The sequence below is a fragment of the Staurois parvus genome, unplaced genomic scaffold (genome assembly GCF_062004578.1).
Source record: "Staurois parvus isolate SC_StPar_1 unplaced genomic scaffold, SC_StPar_1.0 ptg001112l, whole genome shotgun sequence".
In the NCBI taxonomy this organism is placed as follows: Eukaryota; Metazoa; Chordata; class Amphibia; order Anura; family Ranidae; genus Staurois; species Staurois parvus.
In genome coordinates, this window is record NW_028318908.1 from 1 (window position 1) to 25,051 (window position 25,051).

Consider the following 25,051-nt stretch of genomic DNA (forward strand, 5'->3'; position numbering starts at 1 on the left):
AACACAAAATTTGGACAGAAAATAAAATGAACTATATGTAAAACTAAACCTAAATAGGGGAGTTTTTGCACTGAAGTCAATTAATTGGCACCATTCCCCCCCCCCCCCCCCCCCATCATCAGCAAAACGCTGATAACCCTTTTTTCAACCAATATTTTTCGGAGGCCGATATATCGATGCATCACTGAAAAATTACCTGTCGACGGCAGCCAACAACATATCTTGGTCCATTTGTTGCTTTGACAATGACTGGAAGAAAACATGGTAAAGTTTAAAATGAATGCCATGACAAAAACTATTAGTAAAAGATTAGCTATAAGAGATGCTTTGCTAGGGCCTACGCATTATTTTGTATGGAATTAGGCAGCAATTAAACCCACTGAGATCTGTCTACAACTCAGATCTACTTTCTCTTAACCTTTTCATGGGGTCACTAGGTGCTCAGGATACAATTTTGCAGTGTTAGCACATCAACTCAACAACTTTATGATGAATGTTACCCAATAAATAAATGTATACATATCCTTTAGGGACATCAGATTTGTATTTGGTACACCATTAAAAAACAAAAAAAAAAAACAAAAAACACTTACAGGCTGACAATGACAAGTTAAATAATTAAAATAAAACACTGACACCGCAGATAAATCCTGCAGCTTGTAGGGTGTGTTCATCTTTATGCTGTAGTCTTTCCATTTTGTCAAAGGAGCCTCCAACCTGCATGTAATCATTTTGTCAGAGCAGACAGTGATCAAACATGACAGGAACCTGCTCAATCATCAGTAGGGACTCTGGCTTTTAGGGCTGAGAGCGAGCAGCTACAGAGCACATGATAAAAAACGAAGACATTAAAGTGGTTGTAATCCCTTACATATACCCAGTGAAGTGACTGGACTCAGGTGAAACAAATCCTCCTAAAGTTGTACCTATTTATCTGCAGTCTTCTCTAATCTACATCTGTTCAAAATCCGGAAACTATAAAGCTTTTCTGAGTTCAGGGGAAAAAAAAAAAAAAAAAGGAAAGAAAGAAAGGAAAGAAAGAAGGAAAGAAAGAAGGAAAGAAAGAAGGAAAGAAAGAAGGAAAGAAAGAAGGAAAGAAAGAAGGAAAGAAAGAAGGAAAGAAAGAAGGAAAGAAAGAAGGAAAGAAAGAAGGAAAGAAAGAAGGAAAGAAAGAAGGAAAGAAAGAAGGAAAGAAAGAAGGAAAGAAAGAAGGAAAGAAAGAAGGAAAGAAAGAAAGAAAGAAGGAAAGAAGGAAAGAAGGAAAGAAGGAAAGAAGGAAAGAAAGAAAGAAAGAAAGAAGGAAAGAAAGAAAGAAGGAAAGAAGGAAAGAAAGAAAGAAAGAAAGAAAGAAAGAAAGAAAGAAAGAAGGGGGGCAGAGAGCTGAAATTACACCCTGCAGAGCTCAGTGAGGAGAGCTCTGAGAGCTGATTGGGAGGGAAGAGACAACCCCCCCCCCCCCTTCCCAAACACACACAGCTCACAGGAACAGAGCTGAGGTTGTCAATTTGCTGGGGGCCCTCTATCACCATATTTCTCTTGGTGTCAGGAAAACGTATCAGGAGTGACTGACAGAGGACAAAAGTGGTACTTGTACTCGTAATTGAGAGCATTATTATACAGTATTTATATAGCACCAACAGTTTGCTCAGCGCTTTACAGTATAAACGGGAGACAATACAGCAACAATACAGTTCAATACAAGAGGGATAGGAGGGCCCTGATCCTAGGAGCTTACCATCTAAGACAACCTACACACTATAGAGGGATATGCTTTGTTTATATTTTACGTCTGAGGTTTAAAACCACTTTAATTAAAAAGCTATTTTTTCTTCACTTTATAACACATGCAACAAAATACACATTCAGTTCTTTATAAAAATTAATACTTACATTTTTCTTCTGTTAACTGTTTAAGAACTTCACCAACAATCTGAAAAGAGGTAGCAAAAATGTAAAAAAGGTTCAAAGAACAAAAAAAAAAAAACCTTAAATATTTTGCACCTGTTACTCATATATAGAAAAGGTCAAAATTTCTCTCTGAGGTCACTATGTAGACTCTGAGTTTTGTGATTTGAGAGCACAAGTTCCTAGCATACCGACAGTGATGGGCCACTGTGGTAGAAATAGCTCAGCAAAATTTTAATTTTGTGTCAATGTGGCACGCAGGCAGCACAGGGGAGTACAAAAAAAAAAAAAAAAACCCAATCAATAATACAGTGATGAGTACAGAGCTGTAAAACAGAAAATTTTGGTGCAGTAATTTACAGGTCTATAAGATCCTTTTACACGTGCGTATTGTATGTCTGTTTTTCATCTGTCCGTTTTTTACGGATGAAAACCGGACCTATATGTATCTATGGACTTGCAGATGTAAATGGATGAACATCTTTTTACATCTGTTAATGTCCACATCCATTAACATCTGTTTTTTTGAACGGAAGAAAACCCTATTTTTCTTCTGCAAATAAAAAACGGAATGGACCAAAACCAGATGGGAAAAAAACAAAAACACACCAGATGAAACCAAAACGGATGAAAACTCATCCATTTTTTCTTTGAAAAAACATGACTGAACTGAAGAAAAAAAACAAAAAAAAACAAAAAACACCAGAACACCCGTATGAAAAGGACCCCAAGCATGTTTACAAGGGCATAAATGCGTATGTTACAACACTGGCAACGAAGAGGAAATCTACTTGTCTTTACATACCTATATGGATGTTTACGCAAGATCTTTATGGAACATTTTACAGGATCTTTCTGCCAACAAGATCCTGAGTGTAAACATCAGTACATTATTACTCCCTTGTGCAACTGGCTTAAGTCATTTTCACATATCATGGGGGAGAGAGTCACATGTAACCATTGATCATGGGGGAGAGAGTCACATGTAACCATTGATCATGGGGGAGAGAGTCACATGTAACCATTAGCCAACTCCACCAATAATAAAACCGAGAATTAGAAGCCTAAGACCTTTGAGCTCAACAGATAACAGAAAGCCATGAGGAATGATGTGGCCATGTAAAGGCTACAATAAGTTTGTGTGATTCTTAACCAATGGATCCTAAGGTCCCCAAATTCAAAGCATCCATATATGTTCCAGATTGGGTTGTCCCAAAACCAGGCAACCAAAGAGGTTGTGTATGCCCAGCTTTAGAAGAAAATGTAATAGGAAACCTATTTGTTGTAAATAGGAAGACAATTTTAATGCGAACCAAAAAGAGAAGGATGTGTGCAGCTCAGGCTGTAGAGGATACCAATTCTGTGTCGACTGATGTTCGTGCCAGCCAGCGACAGAGCTCTAAATGTAAAGTAAACAAGCAATGTGTCCAAAGACTCGCACATCAAAGCAAACCCACTATGGTGAAGTGAATGGAAGTCTCAACCCTGACTCCTGCCAGGTCTCGCTACCAACGCGTTTCGCTCAACCCATCAGAACTTAATCCTGAGGTGCAAAACGCATTGGTTGCTTTGCCTGGCAGGAATCCGGGTTGAGACTGCCATTCATTTCACCATAGCGGGTTTGCTTTGAGATGCGGCTCTCGGGACAAATTGCTCGTTCAGAAGACAATTTTAATGTTTTAATGTTCAAATTGCCTGCCGGCTAAACAGTTACAGGATATAAGGACTTTGAGATCCAGTAACTAGCCCAGACTACACAGGACCTAACTGGATTTTTATTAATGTTAAACCAAATAAACCATACCTGTCCAACACTCTGCAGAGCCTTGAGGTCATTTTCTGATTTTTCATACTGCTTAGTGAGTTCTTTTAATTGCTCTCTTACTGAAAAACAAAAGGTTTTATTAATGTGGGAAAAAAATAAATTTGTCATTTTAAATACTAGAATTTTAGTTGGTAAAGCAATTATTGATCCCTAGATGCAGGAAGGCATGGCTGATTTATCCGACTGCCCTCGAGCACCACAATTACTGCTTAGACATAAAGATGGGGGGGGGGGGGGTTGTGCAGTGACATATGCAGTCGCTGTATCATAGACAGGAGACTGCGGTCTCCCAATTCTGCTGAAAACAAAAATTCATCTCGTATCCTTAGTTATATGGGCAGCTTTAGGGCCTATGTCCACAGGCTTGTTTGACTCATGGAGGTTTTGCGTTCCCAAACAAGCCAATGTGAACGCAAAACCCACTGGAAGCAGCTCAAACAAACCTGTCAATGAATGATCTCAAGCTTTTCAACTTCATGCCATCCACAAAAGCCCAAAGCCAGTCAACAAATGACTATTACTTCAGTGTAAATCCAGCTAGACGTATGATGGGTGTTATGGTTCTCCATCATAATATGCTTTACTAAGGAAGACCTGAACCAAGCTGCCAGGTGTACAGCCAGCATTACGAGGCTAAAACCAGCCCCCTACCATGCAGAGAAGAAACCTCAGGGGATTGTCCAAACGTGGCTACAAACCGCCGAGTCACGTCACAAACTGACTGCGCATGTCCTGCATTGCCATTCCCTACAGTGCTGTACAACTGAAGGGTCACTGGTTCTACTGGTTGTTAAAACGCTACAAAAGAGCAACATCTGAAAAATAGAAAAATTACAGCAGAAAAAAGACCAAGTTGTCCATCGAGTCTGCCTGTTTTTTGTTTATATTTTGTTTTAACTTTTTTTTGTCGGAGTATACATCTTTGTTCCAAGCATGTTTGACACCATTTACTGTTGCCTGGCTCACTACCTCTGCTGGAAGTTTATTCCAGGCATCAACTACACTCTCTGTAAAAAAATAATTTCTGTGATTAGTTTTTAACTTTCCTCTAGTTAGTTTATGTCTCCGTGTTCTGGATTTTGGTTTCATATTGAAGCCATGCCCTCCTGAACCCTTTTCACCCCCTTGATGTACTTAAAGGTTTGAATCATGTCTCCCCTTTCCTCCAGACTGTATACATTACATTCTTGAAGTCTCTCCTGATCTGTCTTATCCCCCCCCAGACCTTTCTCCATTTTTGTTACCCGTCTCTGGATTCGTTCTGTCTGATCAATATCTTTTTGTAAGTGAGGTCTCCAGAACTGGACACGGTATTCTAAATGAGGTCTAACTAAAGATCTATATAGAGGAATCAGGATCTCCTTCTCCTGCTGGTGACCCCTCTAGTGACAAAGATCTATATACAGGAATCAGGACCTCCTTCCTCCTGCCGGTGATCCCTCTAGTAATATAAAGATCTATATAAGGAATCAGGACCTCCTTGCTCCATCTGGTGACCCCTCTAGTGACAAAGATCTATATAGGGAATCAGGACCTCCCTCCTCCTGCCGGTGACCCCTCTAGGGATATAAAGATCTATATAGAGGGATCAGTAGCTCCTTCCTCCTGCTGGTGACCCCTCTAGTAATATAAAGATCTATATAGAGGAATCAGGACCTCCTTCCTCCTGCCGGTGACCCCTCTAGTGATATAAAGATCTATATAGGGGAATCAGGACCTCCTTCCTCCTGCTGGTGACCCCTCTAGTGATATAAAGATCTATATAGAGGAATCAGGACCTCCTTCCTCCTGCTGGTGACCCCTCTAGTGATATAAAGATCTATATAGAGGAATCAGGACCTCCTTCCTCCTGCTGGTGACCCCTCTAGTGATGCATCCTAGAATTCTATTCACTTTTCCCCACTGCCTGGTCACACTGTTTGCTCATTTTGCAATCATTTGAAATAAGTTCCCCCAAATCTTTTTCCTCTGTTGTGCTGGCCAAAACCTGTACTCTCTCAAGGGATTCTTTTTCCGTAGGTGAATTATTTTACATTTAGAAACATTGAACTGCAATTTCCACTTCTTTGACCAATCTTCCAGCAATGCCAAATCATGATACATGTCACAGACACCTCCAGGGATATCAACCCTATTATACACCTTTGTACCATCAGCAAAGACATCCCCTTACCCAACAACCCTTTAGTTTTATCACTTACATATAGATCACATAGAACAGGACCTAGAACTGAGCCTTGTGGTACACCATTAGTGACTTTAAATTTACAGCCACACTCTGGTATCTGTCCTGAAAACTGCATATCCACCGAATCACGCAAAATGTATCAATCTAGCTTGTCAGCTGGACTATTCTGCATTACATTTGACCCATCTTTTCTACTAAAAAACACAAAAATCACACACCTCAGTGTAAGGTTCTATCATAGACGCTGTCCCCAATACGTGGGTGAAAGTGCTTATAGGCAAAATGATTGCATTAGGGTGCATTTTCTCCACTGATTCCCAATGTAAGGGGGCATTCTTCCCACTGACCCCCCAATGTAAGGGGCAGCAGTGCTTATAAGCAAAACTATGGCATTAGGGTGTATTTTCCCTACTGACCCCAAACGTAAGGGGGCATTCTTGCCTCTGACCCCCGCAATTTAAGGGGGCATTCTTGCCTCTGACCCCAAACGTAAGGGGGCATTCTTGCCTCTGACCCCAAACGTAAGGGGGCATTCTTGCCTCTGACCCCAAACGTAAGGGGGCATTCTTGCCTCTGACCCAAAACGTAAGGGGGCATTCTTGCCTCTGACCCCCGCAATTTAAGGGGGCATTCTTGCCTCTGACCCCCGCAATTTAAGGGGGCATTCTTGCCTCTGACCCCCGCAATTTAAGGGGGCATTCTTGCCTCTGACCCCCGCAATTTAAGGGGGCATTCTTGCCTCTGACCCCCGCAATTTAAGGGGGCATTCTTGCCTCTGACCCCCGCAATTTAAGGGGGCATTCTTGCCTCTGACCCCCGCAATTTAAGGGGGCATTCTTGCCTCTGACCCCCCGCAGTGTAAGGGGCGACAGTGCTTATAAGTAAAACTATGGTGGTATTAGGGTGTATTTTCCCTACTGACCCCAAACGTAAGGGGGCGTTCTTGCCACTGACCCCCGCAATGTAAGAGGGCATTCCTCTCACTGAACCCCCCCATTAAGGGGCATCCTTCCCACTGCTGAACCCCCCCCATTAAGGGGCATCCTTCCCACTGCTGAAACCCCCCCCATTAAGGGACATCCTTCCCACTGCTGACCCCCCCCACCCATTAAGGGGCATCCTTCCCACTGCTGAAAACCCCCCCATTAGGGGCATCCTTCCCACTGCTGAAACCCCCCCCCCATTAAGGGGCATCCTTCCCACTGCTGAAACCCCCCCCCCCCCATTAAGGGGCATCCTTCCCACTGCTGAAACCCCCCCCCCATTAAGGGGCATCCTTCCCACTGCTGAAACCCACCCCATTAAGGGGCATCCTTCCCACTGCTAAACCCCCCCCCCCATTAAGGGGCATCCTTCCCACTGCTGAAACCCCCCCCCCCATTAAGGGGCATCCTTCCCACTGCTGAAACCCCCCCCCCCCATTAAGGGGCATTCATCCCACTGCTGACACCCCCCCCATTAAGGGGCATCCTTCCCACTGACACCCCCCACATTAAAGGGCATCTTTCCCACTGACACCCCCCACATTAAAGGGCATCCTTCCCACTGAAACCCCCCACATTAAAGGGCATCCTTCCCACTGACACCCCCCACATTAAAGGGCATCCTTCCCACTGACACCCCCCACATTAAAGGGCATCCTTCCCACTGACAACCCCCCCAACGTAAGTGGAAAATTCCTCCCACTGCCCGCCCCAAGGTAAGGAGCATTCTTCCTCTTGACCCCTGAGAAATTGGTTTTAGTAGGGAGTTCCTGAAAATTATTTTAGGTGATCCTCGGAGGTAAAACGTTGGGAAAGGCTAATTTACACTTACCTGACCCCCATCTTCCACTTATGGTATCTAGGAGAGTATGACATCATGCTCTGTGATGGGGAATGTAAAGCAGCCCAAATCTCATGAGAGAACACTCTTGCAATAGACTAGAATGTCTTCTTGCTGATTTTTCCTGCTCTCTGTTCCCTGAGGAATCTTCCAGGAGGGATGGTGACGTCACACGCAGTGATGCGAGAAGACATGGGGATGAGGTGAATGCTGTGGCCAGTGCAAACTAGATGTCCAGTAGCACGCTCCGCGGTTTCTCAGGTGGTGTGATGCTCGGTTTCAGCACATCACACGGTTTATAATTTGTTTTCAACAAAGTAAAACTTGCGTGGGTTTGCGTGCATTTATGAAATGTATGTCGCACTTGCGGTTACATTAATTTAAATTTTTTTATATTTTTGATAGGTTTTATAGGAAATATTTTTTCTCCTTCAAGAGATTCGATCTCTTTTCATTTATAGAGCAAAAAAAAAAAAAAGCAAAAACCCAGTGGTGAGCAAATACCACCAAAATACAGCTCTCTGTGTGGGGAAAAAATGACTTGGTCATGAAGGGGGGGGGGGGGGGGTAAAACTTTCAGAAGACAAGTGGTTAAAGTGTCACCTAGGAGGATTTTTAGGCACCGCAGTTTGGTGCCGTTCCACAAGCATACGGTTCCAAAATGTGACATGTTCGATATTTGGCACATTATCTTTTATATCTTACCAAACAACTGGGTATTATATTGTTTTCCTGCCAAAAAATTCACTAATACACATTTTTAGCAAAAAAACAGTTTGAAAACCGTGGTGGTTTTTCAAACGCCTTTTTTCTTTTGTTTTTAAAAATGTAGTTTTTGTCACAGCAAATACTGTGGCAAAAAAAAAAAAACGCAACACCCACCATTTTATTCTCTAGGGCCTCTGCTTTAAAACATTCTAAATAATTGTCTAGCATCAAAAAACAAAACAAAAAAAAAAAACCAGATGATTTTTACATGTAGGAGAGGAATTGGGTGTAAGGTGGTTATGATTAGTTAAATCTATTCCAGAATTCCACTTTAATTCTTACCAGACCCTCAGCACACCTTCCTATTGTGTGCCAAATCGCATGATATTAAAGCTTTGAAGACAAAAAAAAAAAAGTCATGCACTTTTTTTTTTTTTTTAAATCTGCCCTTCCTGCAAGCACACCTGTGCAGGAAACCCCTCACATTGGAGGAATGGGAATTACATGGAGATGATGGTGGAGAGAATGGAGGGTCCCTTCCACACAGCAATCAGTTTCATTCAATAAGCTGGCTGGTTGCCATGGGCAACTGCTCCATTGTTACTCAGAACAGCTGCAATGGGGCTGGTTGCTATGGGCAACAGCTGTCCCTCCCCCAAATAGCAGGCAGTCAGTCAGGACTGAGGAGGAGATTGGGCTCGGGGACTCCAGTGGCAGGCTCTGCGGCCTAGTCCTCCCCAGGAGCCGGCATGACACAGCTGATTGTGTGCGGGTGTGAGAAGCTCTGCCCTCGGGGGCTCTCCTCCGGCCTCCTCTCCCTTCTCCTCCCCCGCCACTCACACTCCTTCAGCCGGCCGTCTATCTCTTTGTGTTCCAGCAGCTTCTTCCTGTAATCCTGCAGCGCCTTCTCCCGCGGCTCCGCCATGATGAGTAGCCGCTGCTCATAGGGAATGCCGGGAAGTGCCATGGCCGCCGGAGGAGGAGGACTGTACGGACAGCGAGACGCTCCGCCCAACGCGCCGCTGGAAAGACAGTCCTTGGCATTGATACAGAAGTCGAGAAAGCGACAGCGACTCTACTGTCTGGAGGTGGTAACTGCAGCTCTGAGCCCTTGTATAGGGCTTCCCAGCACGGCTAAGGAAGACACAGCGACCCGACTGTCTGGCAATGGTACTGCAGCCCGGAACCTCACGGAGCTTCCCAGGACGGCCAATGAGGAAACAGCGACCTCTCTGTCTAGTGGTGGTAATGCATCTCTGAGCTTTTATGTTGAGCGCAACAGTAAGTTCAAAGAGGAAACAGCGACCCCTTTGACTGGCAGTGGTACTGCAACTCTCAGCCTTTCCACGGAACTTCCTGGCGCGGCCAATGAAGACACAGCGAGCCCTCTGTTTGGCAATGGTACTGCAACTCTGAGCCTTCTGTGGAGCTTCCCAGCGCAGTCAATAGAGACATAGCGACCCCTCTGTCTGGCATTGGTACAGCTTTAATAAACCAAACAGGTTGCGCTAATTATGAGTGTCCAAAAAATATTATATATATATATGTGATATAGAATATAAAGTCCAAATATTGTGTTGCAGTAAAAAAAAACTATATAGTGTCCAACAAATTCCACCATGTGCCAATCCACCACCAGATAGATTAACCTCCCTAGCGGTATGATTATTTCAGATTTTTGGTGCTGAAAGCGATACCATTATTTTGCATGGAAATATGTATTTTTTTTATTGTAGGCCTGTAATTTTTAGGAATAACTCACTGAAATCTTTCCGAACAAGAGTCTATTAAACATCCCGGGTATGATAAAATTTGAAACACGAAATCATAAATTATAATTTAATAAATAATCATAAAAAATAATAAGATAATAATAATACATTTAATTCAATAATATAATCAAACCAAAAACACTGAAATTTGAAATAGAGCGCCAAGTTCGCACATCGCTGAGCAAAGTCGCAAAATCGTTTTCAGTGTCTGATGATGAATTTCCCCCACGAATCATTATCACTCAATTCTGCAAGTGGTTCTGATTTGCTATCGCTGTTCTCTAGCCGGTCTAAAACCGCTTTTGACCTAAAGGGATGCTTTTTGGACGCCATGGACTTTTCTCAGTTTCCAGGCAGAAAGAACAGACAAAATGAAGGCAGGGCGCCGGACAAAGCACTCGGGACAAAATGTATGTGAAATGGTTTGAAACAGCAATGTTTTACTATGTAAAATTTGTTTGGAAAAAATTTTTTTTTAAATTGTCAAATTTCTCGCCGCCGCCGCCGCCGGCGGCCGTACGTCCCGACGTCACAGGGACCGGAACACAGAAGCCGGATGCCGGCATCAGCCGGAGGAGATGGCCGGGGACGCTGCAGGGGACACATCGCGGGAGCGAAGGACAAGGTAAGTGCTGCAGGGACTCCCTATGCAGCGCCGCATGGTAAGCCCGAGTGTAGCTCGGGGTTACTGCTTTTGGTACTGACATTTTACCCCGAGCTACACTCGGGAATACCGCCAGGGAGGTTAAATAAACTCACCAGAGCAATATGCTGATCAAATTATAAATCAGCATAAGCGCTTTCTGCTCTGGGAGCAATACTCTGCGGGATGATGAAACAGCACTGAAGCTAGTATCCGATATTCAAGGAGCAATACTCTGCAGGGAATGCTTGACAATATAGATCCACTTCATTAATAGCCACCACTTCCTCAGATGTTCAGACCAGCACTCGGGATATAAGAGAACAAAAAACTCATGGTGCAGTACTTTAAAATCTTCTTATTTATTTAAAACTCATTGCACTTACACAGCATGGTGCCCCAGCAAATATATTTTTACATATGTTTTTAAATGCATTTCAAAAATGTAGATTTGTATTCTTAACCAATTCAATACCGAGCAATTTTACACCTTCCTGCCCAGGCCATTTTTTAGGTTTCAGCGCTCTCACACTTTGAATGACAATTGCGCGGTCATACAACATTATACCCAAACTAAAATTTTATCATTTTCTTCACACAACTAGAGCTTTCTTTTGGTGGTATTTAATCATCACTGGGGTTTTTATTTTTTGCTAAATTAACAAAAAAAAGGCCGAACATTTGAAAAAAACCCCACATTTTTCTTTGTTTCTGTTATAAAAGTTTGCAAATAAATAATTGTTCTTCATAAATTTAGGCCGAGATGTATTCTGCTACATGTCTTTGGTGAAAATAACCCAAATTAGGATGTATTTAGTTTGTAGGAAAGTTATAGAGTTCACAAACTATGGTATAGATCTGAATATTGATCAATCCTGAAGTACTGATGGCCAATCTAATTTCTTCAGGTCCAAGAATGTCAGAACAGTACAGATATCCCCCAAATGACCCCTTTTTGCAGAGTAGACAGTCCGATGTACTTCAGAAGAGGCATGGCGAGTTTTTTGAAGTTGTATTTTTTTTGTCATAATTTTTCAGAAAATGAAAAAATAAAAAAAATTATTTACACTATTTTTTTTTACATACTGTCACCAGTGCAGTACAGCGTCATCATATAACTGGCATGGCGGTGATCAGGGACACTGACTGGTGACAGTATGAAAAAAAAAAATATATATATATTTTTTATTATTTTTTTTATTTTAAAATTTTTTATTACATTTTTTTTTTTTTTTTTTTTAAAGATTTTTTTTCATATTTCACTGTCCAAAGTAGTACAATGTTACCATAGTAACATTGTACTACTTTGGGGAAGTGATTAGTATTTTTTCTTACACAATTTGCTTATAGCAAAGAATTACTTTGCTATAAGCAAGCATTTACCTGAATGACAGATTCATTCAGGGGTTTTTTTTTGAGCTTAGCTCTGATTTGGCCACAGCTAATCACATGACATGTGCATGTGATTAGCTGTGACCATTCACAGCTAGACACTAGTATACAATGGATGGCATGAATGAAGCCTTCCATTGTATACAACTGTCATGTGACCTGCTGTGATTGGTCACAGCAGGTCACATGGTACCAGCAAAGGGGGCCGGTACTCAGACCCTGTCCGAGGTACACGGCCGGTGACAGATCGTGCCGCTGCGCGGCTCTGCAAGTGCGCGAACTGCGCATGTGCGGGAGGACGCCATATGGCGGCCTCCCGGAAAGCTAATACATTTTTACGGACGCCATTTGGCCATAGGCCGAGCGTCAAATGGTTAAAGACATACAGTATATTTGAAATGTATTTTTAAAAATATTTTTCATATATTTTGTAATAAAAACGCATTTCAAAATGCAGTGTATATATATTTATTGAAATAGATTTTGAAATATATTGAATATGACCAAAATTGTAGCATTTCAAATATATGGCAATATATTTAGGAAGAATATTTTTAAAATATATTTCAAATATGTTTTTCTTCCATGTGGGATGTATCTGTACATGAATGCTACTAAGGACTAAATGACACAATGATGGAATAAAAGTGTGTGAATTATTTCTGTGCTCGGGGCCGCAGCCTGCAGATGACACCGTCTTTGGGACGAAGAGTTGCGTTGTCTACTATGTCAAAGCTTTGTCTCTCCACCAACTCGAATTCAAACCTCTGCAGTAGTTTCGACATGACCACTTTGGCTTCCATCTGTGACACAACAAAGACAGGGGGTTGGATCCGGGGCTCCCACAGATGAATGGAGAAGGGGAGCACAGGAAGGTGAGTGTCGGTGGGTGGTGGTGGGGTGACCTATTGAGAGAACCTGTCACTTTGCCCAGATTCTCTTTAAGCCCGGATTTACATATATGGGGTGCGGTATATCGCATGTGATTCGCACAGGAACCGCATTACATTCCTGTGAAAATCACATGAGATTTGTGTACGGTGCGATTGGAGCCATACATTTTGTACGGCTCTAATCGCACCGCACCTGCACCAAAGAGGTGCAGGAACCTTTTTTTGGTCCGCACTAGAATCGGATCGCACGGGTATTCACACCTATGCGATTCTGCACATCGCACCGCGTTTTGAGGACCAATTTCAAGGTGTCGTTAATTTAACATACACACCTGCAGCGGTTCGCATGAATGGGGTGTGATTCTGATGCGGAATTCGCACAGAAAACTCTGCAAATTCTGGACCACATCAGTAGCTGCAGGCATCATCCCAATATAATCACCCCAACCCAGGATGTCTATGGATGTCCTACGGTCGGGAAGTGGTTAACACCCCAGTCACATCTGGTGCATCTTGGCATGCAATATGCATGCCCTGCGACTTGCAAATCGCATGCCAAGTTGCACCCTATTGTCCACAATTACATCGGTCATATTGGTGCGCCTCCGACTTGGTCAGAAGGGCACCGATTTCCAGAGTAGTACATGCACTACTTTTGGCGCGATTTGTATAGACATCTGTGTCTGATGTCTATGCAAATCGCTCCTCAAATCGGCATGTCATCCGATTTTGAAATTGTGCCGCTTCAATGTAAGTCCCGCGATTTCAAAGTCTGGCTTGATGTGACCGGGGTGTAAAAAACAAAAGCAGCACGGGCTGCAATACGCACCTTCAATCTTGAGTTGTCCACCCCTGCAGTACCTCTTTTTGGCCACCAGATGCCTTCAGTCTTCCAGGTTTTACCGATCCCTATCAGGCTGACTGCACTCAGAAGATCCAGCAGCATCACATGACTGGACTGAAGGCATTGGAACAGGCATCATCAGGGCTGAGGACTCTTGAGAGGAGTACTAAGGCTTTCAGGAAGTTATGTACATCACCCTAAAGGCACCTCCCACCAGCCATGATCTGCCTGCATTGCATAGAGAAGCACAGAGACCCAGAGATGACATTAATGGGTCTATAATAAGGTGTGTAATAAAAATGGAAAGTTTTTTTTAACATTTAATTTCCATGTTGTTGGGGGGAGGGGGGGTATAGGAAACGGAATGCAGTATGTAAGCAGATTAAGCATCCGCTTTAAGTTTCACCTGCTCTTACCTGAGAAAACACTTGTCCAATGCAGGATCGAGGCCCCAGAGAAAACGGAAAGTATGTGAAGTATGGTCTAGACGAAGAATGAACGAAGAAGAATGAAGAGCATTAACACCTGGCGTCTCCAACAGCAAAAAATGCTTGCTACCATTCGAAGCATACATACAAATTGACCGGTAACACTCTTACCTCTTGGAATCCGGACCAAACCTCTCTGGGTCGAATTTCAGTGGATCGTTAAAAAATTGCTCCATTCTCCCATAGACATAGAAGTTAAACTACAAATAATACAAGAAAAAAAAAAAAGAAACGATGATGTCGGCTTCCAAGAATCCTTGCAGATAATGGAAATGCATGGCAGCAAAGCACAGCCAAGTCAAAGTGAGAACAATGAGTATATTCAGCAAACGCTGCACATGGAAGCTGATGTTTTAACTGCCACTGTATATATACGTGTGCAGGGCGGCACTGGGGTGCAAAACCACGTTTTAAAACGGGTTCCACGCTCCCAACGTTTTCGCCGGCAGGGGGCGCACGCGCGCACACCCGCTGACCCGCGGGTGACACCATTCGATCCCGGAGGGATCAATCATTTGATTTCAGCCAGTGATGTCTGGCTGAAATCAGATGATCGGTCCCTGTCCTATCCTGTCCTGTGTTGACATTTACACAGGACAGGATATGATGTCATTCTTCTCTGCCTGGACACATTCCGTTCCAGACACAGAAGAAGACATCCAAACAGTGAGTAAAACAGCACATACCCACAGTTAGAACACGCCTAGGACACATTTAACCCCCTGATCGCCCCCCACCCCAGTTAACCCCTTCACTGCCCTGTCACCAGTGTCACTGATCAGTGAATCGATTTTTACTGATCACTGTATCAGTGTCGCTGGCGACTTCCGATAATCTTAGCGCCCCTCCCAGATAGCGCCAGTTTGCCCGCAAGTACACCAGTAATCCCATTTAACCCCTTAATCTCCCCCCCCCCAGTTAACCCCTTCACTGCCCTGTCACCAGTGTCACTGATCAGTGAACCGATTTTTACTGATCACTGTATCAGTGTCGCTGGCGATTTCCGATAGTGTTAGCGCCCCTCCCAGATAGCGCCAGATTTCCCGCTAATACACCAGTAATCCCGTCTAACCCCTTGATCGCCCCCCCCCCCCCGAGTTAACCCCTTCACTGCACTGTTACCAGTGTCATTGATCAGTGAACAGATTTTTACTGATCACTGTATCAGTGTCGCTGGCGAATTCCAATAGTGTTAGTGCCCCTCCCAGATAGCGCCAGTTTGCCCGCCAGTACACCAGTAATCCCATTTAACCCTTGATCGCCCCCCCCCCAGTTAACCCCTTCACTGCCCTGTCACCAGTGTCATTGATTACAGTGAACAGATTTTAATGATCACTGTATTAGTGTCACTGGTGACTTCCGATAGTGTTAGCGCCCCTCCCATATAGCGCCAATTTGCCCGCTAATGCACAGGATTTTTTTTACCAAAAACATGGAGCAGAATACATTTTGGCTTAAATTTATGACTAACTTTGAGTTTACTATATATTTTTTATAGCTGAAAGTAGAAAATATAGTTTTTTTTCAAAATTTCTGTTTTTTTTTGTTTATAGCGCAAAAAATAAAAAGCGCACAGGTGATCAAATACCACCAAAAGAAATCTCTATTTGTGTGAAAAAAAAGGACGTAAATTTTGTTTGGGTATAGCATTGCATGACCGTGCAATTATCAGTTGAATTAGTGCAGTGCCAAACAGCAAAAAAAGGCGTGGTCATTAAGGGGGGTAAATCCTCAGGAGCTCAAGTGGTTAAAGCCCTCTGGAGATGTAGAATGTAATTCATGTGAACGCGGCACTGCAACAACCCATAATCATTCTTTATAATCAGGGTTGCACCGATCGGGGCCGATACTAAACATTTGCACAAGTACTCCGATACCTGAAACTAATACCTTTGCTGTGCGAATTGAACCCATACAAAATGAAGCGGCTGAAATCGCACCGCAAAGAATTGCATGTGATTTGAACTAAAATCAGCTGAAGTTGCGGTGCGATTCCTGCTGGAATTACATGCAGTTTCCCTGCGGGCAGGGGCGGACTGACAACTCATGGGGCCCCCGAGCAATAGGGGATCATGGGGCCCCTGTGTCCTTGCCCAAACTCAAAAAAGCCTATAAAAAAGGTACCAGGGGCATCTCATGGGGCCCCCTACTGACCCTGAGCCCTCGAGCAATGCGCAGGTTTCCAAATGGTCAGTCCGCCCCTGCCTGCGGGTGTGGTCAGTGGTGTATTTAGGTTTTGTGCTGCCCTAGGCAACACAAAAATTGGCGCCCCCCCTAGCAGAGAGAGCCAGACATTGACCAAGAACACCCCTGCCCCTCACCCGAGACAGCCTTCCACTCCCAGTGCCCCCCATACTCCACCCACCATCCCCCATGGCGAGAGAGAGAAGGACGCTCACCTTCACAGCTCCGGACATCCCCAGGAATGAGAGTAGGGCTGTGGGTAAAATATCATGAAACCCGCAGCCTCTTTTGGAACCCACCAGGTCCCCATGCCGTGTGTGTCCTTTCTTCCATCCCTTCTTCTGAGGGGCAATGCTGCCCCCCCTGAAAAATGCCGCCCTAGGCAAATGCCTTGTTTGCCTTGTGGTAAATACACCCCTGGGTGTGGTGCGATTTACAGTGCGATTTACAGTGCGATTTGAGCCATTCATTTTGTATCATTTTGTCTGCAGGGGCACCGAATGTGATTCAGACAGGAATTGCATCACATTCCTGTTCAAATCACATGCAATTCTTTACAGTGCAATTTGAGCCCGTTCAATTTGTATGGGCTCAAACTGCACCGCAAAATTATTGGTTTTTGGTATCGGCGAGTACTTGACCGAATGTATACGTACTCCTACTCATCGGTAACAAAAAAAATGGTATTGGTGCAACCCTTTTTATGATAAATGTCATCATCCCTTGCACACTGACTTAAATTTTAAATCAGGCTTACATCAGGAGGGTGAGCACTAAAGCCTCGGCTGTCAATCACAGGGTCCCTGCCGGTGATTCCCCACCAGCACCTGGCGATCACCGAGAATCATGGATGGGGGCGGGGGTGGACTGACAACTCATGGGGCCCCCGGGCAATAGGGGATCATGGGGCCCCTGTGTCCTTGCCCACACTCAAACAACACCCAAAAATGCCTATGAAAGGTACCAGAGGCATCTCATGGGGCCCCCTACTGACCCCAGGCCCTCGAGCAGTGCCCGAGTTCCCAAATGGTCAGTCCACCCCTGGATGGGGGAAAGACCTGTATGTAAACAATACAGATCTCTCCCCTGTCAGCTCCTGCACACTGCTTTGTATGGTTCTGTATAGCACAGTCATACAAAGCAGCATGCTTACACAGTAAAATACACACACAGCACAGTTAGCAAAACAGCACACAGTTAACCCTTTGATCTCCCCAGATGTCAACCCCTTCCTGCCCGGTGCCATTAGTACAGTGACAGTGCTTTTTATTAGCACTGATCACTGTATTGGTGTCACTGGGGATGTCAGTGACACCAAGTCAGTTCCCCCCCCCCCCAGTGTCAGAATGCCCACCACAGTCTTGCTATAAGTCGCTGATCACTGCCATTACTAGTAAAAAATAAATAAAAAAAACGTTCCAGTATATATACCGCCTTTTGTAGATGCTATAACTGTCATGTAAACCAATTAATTTACACGTAAAGGGATTTTTTTTTTTTTTAGCAAGACGTAGCAGAATACATTTTGGCCTAAATTTATGACGAAATTTGATTTTTAAATTTTTTTTACTGGACATGTTTAATAGCAAAAAGTAAAAAAATATTTTTTTTCTCAAAATTGTCTTTTTTTTTATTAGCACAAAAAAAATGCAGAGGTGATCAAATACCACCAAAAGAAAGCTCAATTTGTGGGAAATTTTTTTTAAAATTTGGGTGCAGCGTTGCATGAGCGCACAATTGCAGTTAAAGTAACGCAGTGCCGTAATGCAAAAAATGGCCTGCTCAGGAAGGGGGGTAAATCCTCAGGAAGGCGAGGGGTTAAATGTCAGAACAGATTTATTGCCTCAAACCTTACCAATAACCTTTTCAAACTGCAGCTCCTACAGTGTCATGTTTCATGGATTGGGACTGAGTATGAGAGATGTTTAGTAAGGGGTTTATGACTCCATAAAGAAACAACTGTAGGCTCAGAAAAAAAATACTGTTATCAAAGGAAGAAACAATTAAAAATCATGGGATATGCTTCTATGCCCCGTCCACAGTGGATAGTTTATAGAGTAACCCATAAAAAGCATGGACATTGTGCAGAGCCAACCCCAGTAAATTTATTAAAAGGAAATAAAAAAAAACCCAAGAGCAGGGGCGGACTGACCATTCAAGAATTCGGGCTCTGCCCGAGGGCCCGGGGTCAGTATGGGGCCCCATGAAATGCCCCTGGTACCTTTAATAGAATTTTTTTGAGTGTGGACAAGGACATAGGGGCCCCATGATCCCCTTTTGCCCGGGGGCCCCATGAGTTGTCATTCCGCCCCTGCCAAGAGTATCTGTGCAGCCTCCATCATCCAGTCAGGGACAGGTTCCTTTTTCCAACCTGTACTATGATAATGAAATCTGTAATCTGATTGGTTGCTTGGTGCAGGGGCGGACTGACCATTTGGAAACTCGGGAACTGCCCAGGGGCCCGGGGTCAGTAGGGAGCCCCATGAGATTCCCCTGGTACCTTTTTCATAGGCTTTATTGAGTTTGGGCAAGGACACAGGGGCCCCATGATCCCCTATTGCCCGGGGGCCCCATGAGTTGTCAGTCCGCCCCTGGCTTGGTGAAATATTTTTCGACATGTGGTGCATTGATCAATGCCTACAGTGGAACATAGCGACTTAGTGACTTACCACTAAAGAGGCATTTGGAGGAATACGGACCCCTTCAATGACCATTTCTTTTTCCAGGATGCGAGAGGTGCCCGGTACCGAGGGGTATAAACGCAGGGTCTCTTTCAGGACCTGGGAAATGGAGTGTAAAGACCATGATGTGTTTGTCAATGCAGGAAACAGGGGCCTGTGGGAACAACCACAGGATATGGTGGGTAGCCAACACATCTGGAAGTGTCAGGTACCTGCAACATGTCAGTGGGATGGAAAGGAAAATTTACATACATAGTTACATAGTTATCAGTATTTTTAGAAAAGCGCCACACCCTAAATCTCAAAAGAAGCAAATTCCCACTTCAAAAAATCATAGATTAATTTTTTGCTCAAACAAATAAATATAAGGAATGCGCTAAATAAATAGTACAAAATAAATGTGAAAAATAAAAAAATTATAAAAAATGTTCATAAATCAATAAGTATTCAAAAGTCTTCAAATAATGTCCTCTGAGACGGCCCCGTGAGGACGTCGTTGGTGACGAAATGCGTAGGGCGTGGCCTACTGGATGCCGACGTCTGAGATAGTCTTTGGATGTGAAGGGAGGGGATCCATGGTGAACGGAGTTACGGCCAAATACTGCTGCCTAAATCTATGCTTGTAACACTGGTGTCGGTATAGACACCTTACTTGTGAGTTTTATTTCATCCATTCAAATTTGGTACTTTTGTGAAACTCGCTGCACAATGACCTTTTTCTCTTACCTTTAAACATGGTCCCAATGGTATGGAGATATATGAAAGAAAGATGAGTTCTATCCCTGGAAATTACCTATATCTTTGAATGGTGGTTATTCATCTGAGGAGAGGTCGTTCAATTGCACAGCTTTGCATTTAGGAACTGGATTGCTATATATTGTCCCAGAGCAAAAAGTGCTTGTGGTTAGTCCAATGATTTATTCAGCATTGAGCTCTGGTGAGTGTTACAATTTTCTCTGGTGGTGGATTCAACACAGTGTGGACATTATATGAAGACTTTTGAATACTTATTGATTTATGAACATTTTTTATAATTTTTTTATTTTTCACATTTATTTTGTACTATTTATTTATTTAGCGCATTCCTTATATTTAATAGTTACATAGTTAGCCTGGCTGAAAAAAGACAAAAGTCCATCCAGTTCAACCATTAAATATATAATATACAACTGCTGCTGTTACAGTAGGGGTATAGAAAAAGTCTCTCTTTGATATGTAGTAATGTGTTCTGCTTCTCAGGGGACAGAGTACATGTAGTACTTTGTCCCATCTTCCTATGCGCTGTCTATAGTTAGCTGTGAGTTCAGACGGGTGCCCTTTCTCCCTTCAGTGCCATCCAACAACACAGCTAGCAAGGAGATGGCTACTTCAATAGATGGCACTTTTCTGTCTTCAAGCCCTAGAGAAATTCCTCCTGAGTTCTTGGAGGCAGAGAAAAGTGCCATCTTTAAAAGCAGCTCCATTCAAGTCTCCTTGATAGCTGCATACTCGGAAGGCCATGGAGGGAGAAGGGACGTCCTATTAAACCTCACAGCTAGCCTTAGCACATAGGAAGATGGGAGAAAGTGAGGTCAGACAGGGTGCCCTCCCTTCCCCTACAGCCGTCTGACAACGAAGCTAGCAAGGAGACAGCTGATTGGACAGATGGCACTTTTCTCCATTTCTAAGCACTTGCCAAAGACAAGCTTCTCCAAAAGTGCTTGGAAACAGAGCAAAGGGCCATTAGAACAAAGGGCCATCAGAGCAAAGGGCCATCTTGAATTACAAGCACGGTTGGCTCTCCATAGCCAAAAGGAGTTTGTCATTCGAGAGGATGACAAGGTAGTCAGCATCAGGGCCGGCCCCAGCATAAGGCAGCATAGGCAGCCGCCTTAGGGCACTGGGCTGGGGTGGTAAAACCCTTATCCCCAGCCACTTGCTGGGGATTTGGATTTTTATGTCTTCTGTGCCCCCCTGACAGACAAACTAATACTTCCACGGTGCTCCCGGTAAGAGAGTGTGCGCAGCATGGAAGTTTTCATGCACTTTCGCCTAAGTAGACAAAAATCTTTGCACCGGCCCTGGGCAGCATAGTCATCTAGGATCAGGACGAATATGTGTGTGAGGCTAAAAGACTCATTGGGGACAAAAACACCTATACTTCATTGCCTAGAGATCCATTACCAGCATTCAAGCAGGAGCTCCGCACATTGTTCGATCAGACTGCTTCCGATGCAGGGGCGGACTGACAACTCATGGGGCCCCCGGGCAATAGGGGATCATGGGGCCCCTGTGTCCTTGCCCAAACTCAAAAAAGCCTATTAACAAGGTACCAGGGGCATCTCATGGGGCCCCCTACTGACCCCGGGCCCTCGTTTCCAAATGGTCAGTCCGCCCCTGTTCCGATGGCATTCTCTCTAAGAAAGAAAAGGAGTGTCTGCACTGCGAGTATGTTAACACACCATACTTCTACTGTCTACCAGCTTTCCCTCCAGGTGACTCAATAGTGGCCTCAATGAATAGCCTAACTAGTAGATTATCAGATTATATAGATTAGCCACTAGTTACAGCTTTACCTGCTTACATCAAGGACACAGGCCACATTTTGAATATACTGGCTGAATACAAGTGGGAACATCATTACTATTGGGTGTCTGTAAGGGATTTCCGGTGAGACGAATAGAAATCGCATGCGCATAGAAACGTCCGGAGAATAGTGATCGGTTGTGTGCATGCGCGCGGAAATGCGTGATCACGCACGGCGAAGATTGGCACCAGGCGGACTATTTAAAGGGTGTCTCTGCCCATGTTGAGTGCTGACTGGTCTTCATTACCCCCCGTGTCCTGCTTGTTCCTGTGTGATTCCCTTGTTGCTGACCTGACTCTGATTACTCTCCTGCTTGATGCTGGTTCCTGACTTCGGCTTTGCTTCAGATGGTGTACCTTGCTGTCCGCCTGTTGATGACCCTGGCAATTCCTATGACACTGCTCCTGTCTCTCACCCTTGCTTGCTGCCTTGCTCTGGTGCACACCTGGCGATCTACCATACCAGCTCTGCATGTTACCACTGTGCCTGAATTGGAGGTTCATTAGTCTTCCAAAGTCATCATCTGCAAGAGTTGCAAACAACATCTACTGGCGCTCTTGTCCCCCTGGTCCCTAGACACCCTCTGTTCCAACTCCAGTGGGGTCAGGGCTAGTGACACAAGTGAAGCCGACCTCATCATTTCAGTCTCCCATCAGGTACGTGACAGTGTCTCACATCCCTTTACACTTCTATCCCTTGTAAGGCGGGACTAAGAGCACTTCAATGTTTCCTAGCCAAAGTTAATAGCTTCAGCAGGAAACAGGCCAACTTTATCATAGAAGCCACCCATTTCACATTACAGCTCAACTATTTTTTGGGGGAATTTTTTCTCCAGATGGTGGGCACAGCTATGGGTGCAAGCTTTGGTCCTTGCTATATGAACCTTTCCATGGGGTACTGGCAGGACCTCTACATTTGGTTCAATAATGCTCATGCTGAGTGTATCGTCCTTTACGGACAATACATTGATGACATCCTCATGATTTGGCAAGGTGGAGAGAGGAGTCTTTACTCACCTTCACTGACTATTGTATCAACAATCCTTTTGGAATCCAATTGACATCAGTTTTGCATAAGGATATGCTCACCTTTTTGGATGTTGACCTGTTCCATGACACATCGGGCAAGATTTGTTCCTAAATACATTTAAATTCCACAGCAGGAAATTCCTACTTGCACCACAAAAGTTGTCACCTATCATCTTGGAAACAGAATATTCCGGTCAGTCAGTTTTCTAGGTTACGCAGGAACTGTACCCTCAAAGAAGACTACATATCCCAATCTCAAAGATTCACACAAAGAGGGTACATTGTAGGATCCAAAAACCTGGCCTTTGGTAGGTGCCTTGCCCAATATGATAACCACCTCCATGTTGGGTCTAGATAGACTGAAGATTTGGGCCCAACTACAGAGATGACAGTTCAAGACATAGCTTCTGATACCGCCAGGTCAATCGGGCCAATTTTCAGCACACAATTCAATAACAAGTATTTATCCAACAAGCAACAAGCGGTTACAAAAACATCAGAGCATTCTAAAATGCAATCCTAAGCTAGGCCCCAAACTACCTGAAAAACATCCGCAACAGGTAGATACAGCCCTTGCCAGAAACATACCCATCTTTTTGGCACTTAAAGGTATGTACAAATCCAAGAAAGTCAACGGTCTAACCTGTGCCTATGTTATTCATGGATAACAGTCCTTTTTGGATCACAAGGGCCACCCTTACCCAATTGATGTTTTTTTTTACCTGCTCTACATCATTTGTAGTTTATTGCATTTACTGTTCTTGTGGAATACTATATGTAGGCAGAACTATAAGACCTCTCCGGACACACTTCAGAGAACATTGCAGGAATGTACAGAATGGTTTACCCAAATTTAGCCTCTCCAGTGTCAAGGTCCTACCTTTTCCCTGAGGTTATGTTACTCCATGTGCTGGCGTCCATCTTGGATTCTGCTGTGCATGGTGGGAATCCTTTTATGCCTTCAGGTCTCTGAGGTCCATCCCCCAGAGGGGTGTGGCTGATGACATATAAGCCTGTGGCCCGCACATGCTCTTTGCACTTGTGTCTTGTGTCTTTGTGTTGCTATTACTCTGTTCTGACTCTCGTGACTCTCCTGGTATCTGATTCGGCTTGTACTCGACTATTCTTTGTATTCTCCTTTGATCTGACTCTCCGTTGCTGAACCCGGCTCATGACCTGTGATTCTCGTCTGCTGTCCTGTACTGTTTTGTCCTATTGTTGTTGACTCGGCCTGTCTGACTACTCTTTTGTCTCTTCCACCTGCTACACGCCATTGGCGGCGGCCATTACCGCACCTGGGGTGTCTCGGGGGCCGCGACCTGGTTCCTGGCTGTGTCAAGTCCATCCCCACCATCAGGGGCCCTGGTGAAGGGCAGCCTGGGACTTAGACTCCGTGCCCTGAGAGACTTCGGTCTGTGGGTGGTGGTTGTCGTCAGCCAGTGCGTTACATTGTTAGGCCTGCCTGTCCGTTCCCCGGCCCCTGCCCTGACATCCAGATACTGACTCCTGCATCATGGGAAGGACCCGAGTGGTCTGAGGGTACATGTGATTGAGGTCATTCCAGCCTCCTTACCTGAGGGTGAAAACTTCAAAACTTGAAAATCCAATAGGGAGACTTTTTGTGTTGGGGATTGCAGTCCTTAGTTGAGCACCGATTGCCCTTACAATGACAACGGCTTCCTCCAATTTCAGCACACTTCATCCCCAGCTGATGCCCAAGGCTGGTGGTTCTCTGGCTGCCCCTTGGACTTTCCTGGCTCCCAAGTTACCTTCATGCCATGTCTTACGCATGTGTACTTTTGTGAGTGTGTTTCTATTTTTCAATAAATTGTCATATATTTTATATTGATGCTACACTATGGGGTTGCACTGTTGTTTTCTTCCAGCGGTTAAAGTAGCCATCTCCTTGCTAGCTGTGTGGCCGGACCCCCTTGGAGGGAGAAAGGGCATCCTTTCCTATGCAGCTTTTCAAGACGAAAGCTGCTTTAAAAGATGGCACTCTCCTCTGCTACCAAGAACTCATGAGGAGCTTATCTAAAGCAAGTGCTTGAAGACAGAGTAAAGTGCCATCTATCAAAGCAGCCGTCTCCTTGCTAGCTGTGTTGTCAGA

The 25,051-nt window shown here is 44.3% G+C and overlaps 2 protein-coding genes across 4 annotated transcripts in view; both read right to left on the bottom strand.

The window, feature by feature from the left end:
• Positions 1-196: 196 nt before the first annotated feature.
• Positions 197-9,449, bottom strand: LOC149440097 (26S proteasome regulatory subunit 10B-like; the record flags this gene model as incomplete). Its single annotated transcript, XM_089658945.1, has 4 exons — positions 9,291-9,449; positions 3,710-3,789; positions 1,891-1,930; positions 197-249 (listed from the first exon to the last, which is right to left on the bottom strand). Coding segments are annotated over exons 1-4 (300 nt in total), but the record flags the coding sequence as incomplete, so codon positions are not given.
• Positions 9,450-11,208: 1,759 nt separating this feature from the next.
• Positions 11,209-25,051, bottom strand: part of LOC149440098 (cholesterol 24-hydroxylase-like) — a 39,299-nt gene continuing 25,456 nt past the window's right edge. For 2 of the 3 annotated variants that reach the window (XM_089658913.1, XM_089658912.1), the window contains exons 12-15: positions 19,336-19,446; positions 14,594-14,682; positions 14,411-14,477; positions 11,209-13,060 (exon numbers count right to left, since the gene is read on the bottom strand). In XM_089658913.1, coding sequence (XP_089515039.1) covers positions 12,914-13,060; positions 14,411-14,477; positions 14,594-14,682; positions 19,336-19,446 — 414 coding nt within the window. In that variant the 3' untranslated portion in view covers positions 11,209-12,913. The remainder of the gene's footprint in view (positions 13,061-14,410; positions 14,478-14,593; positions 14,683-19,335; positions 19,447-25,051) is intronic. The other variant, XM_089658914.1, reaches the window with a different exon arrangement.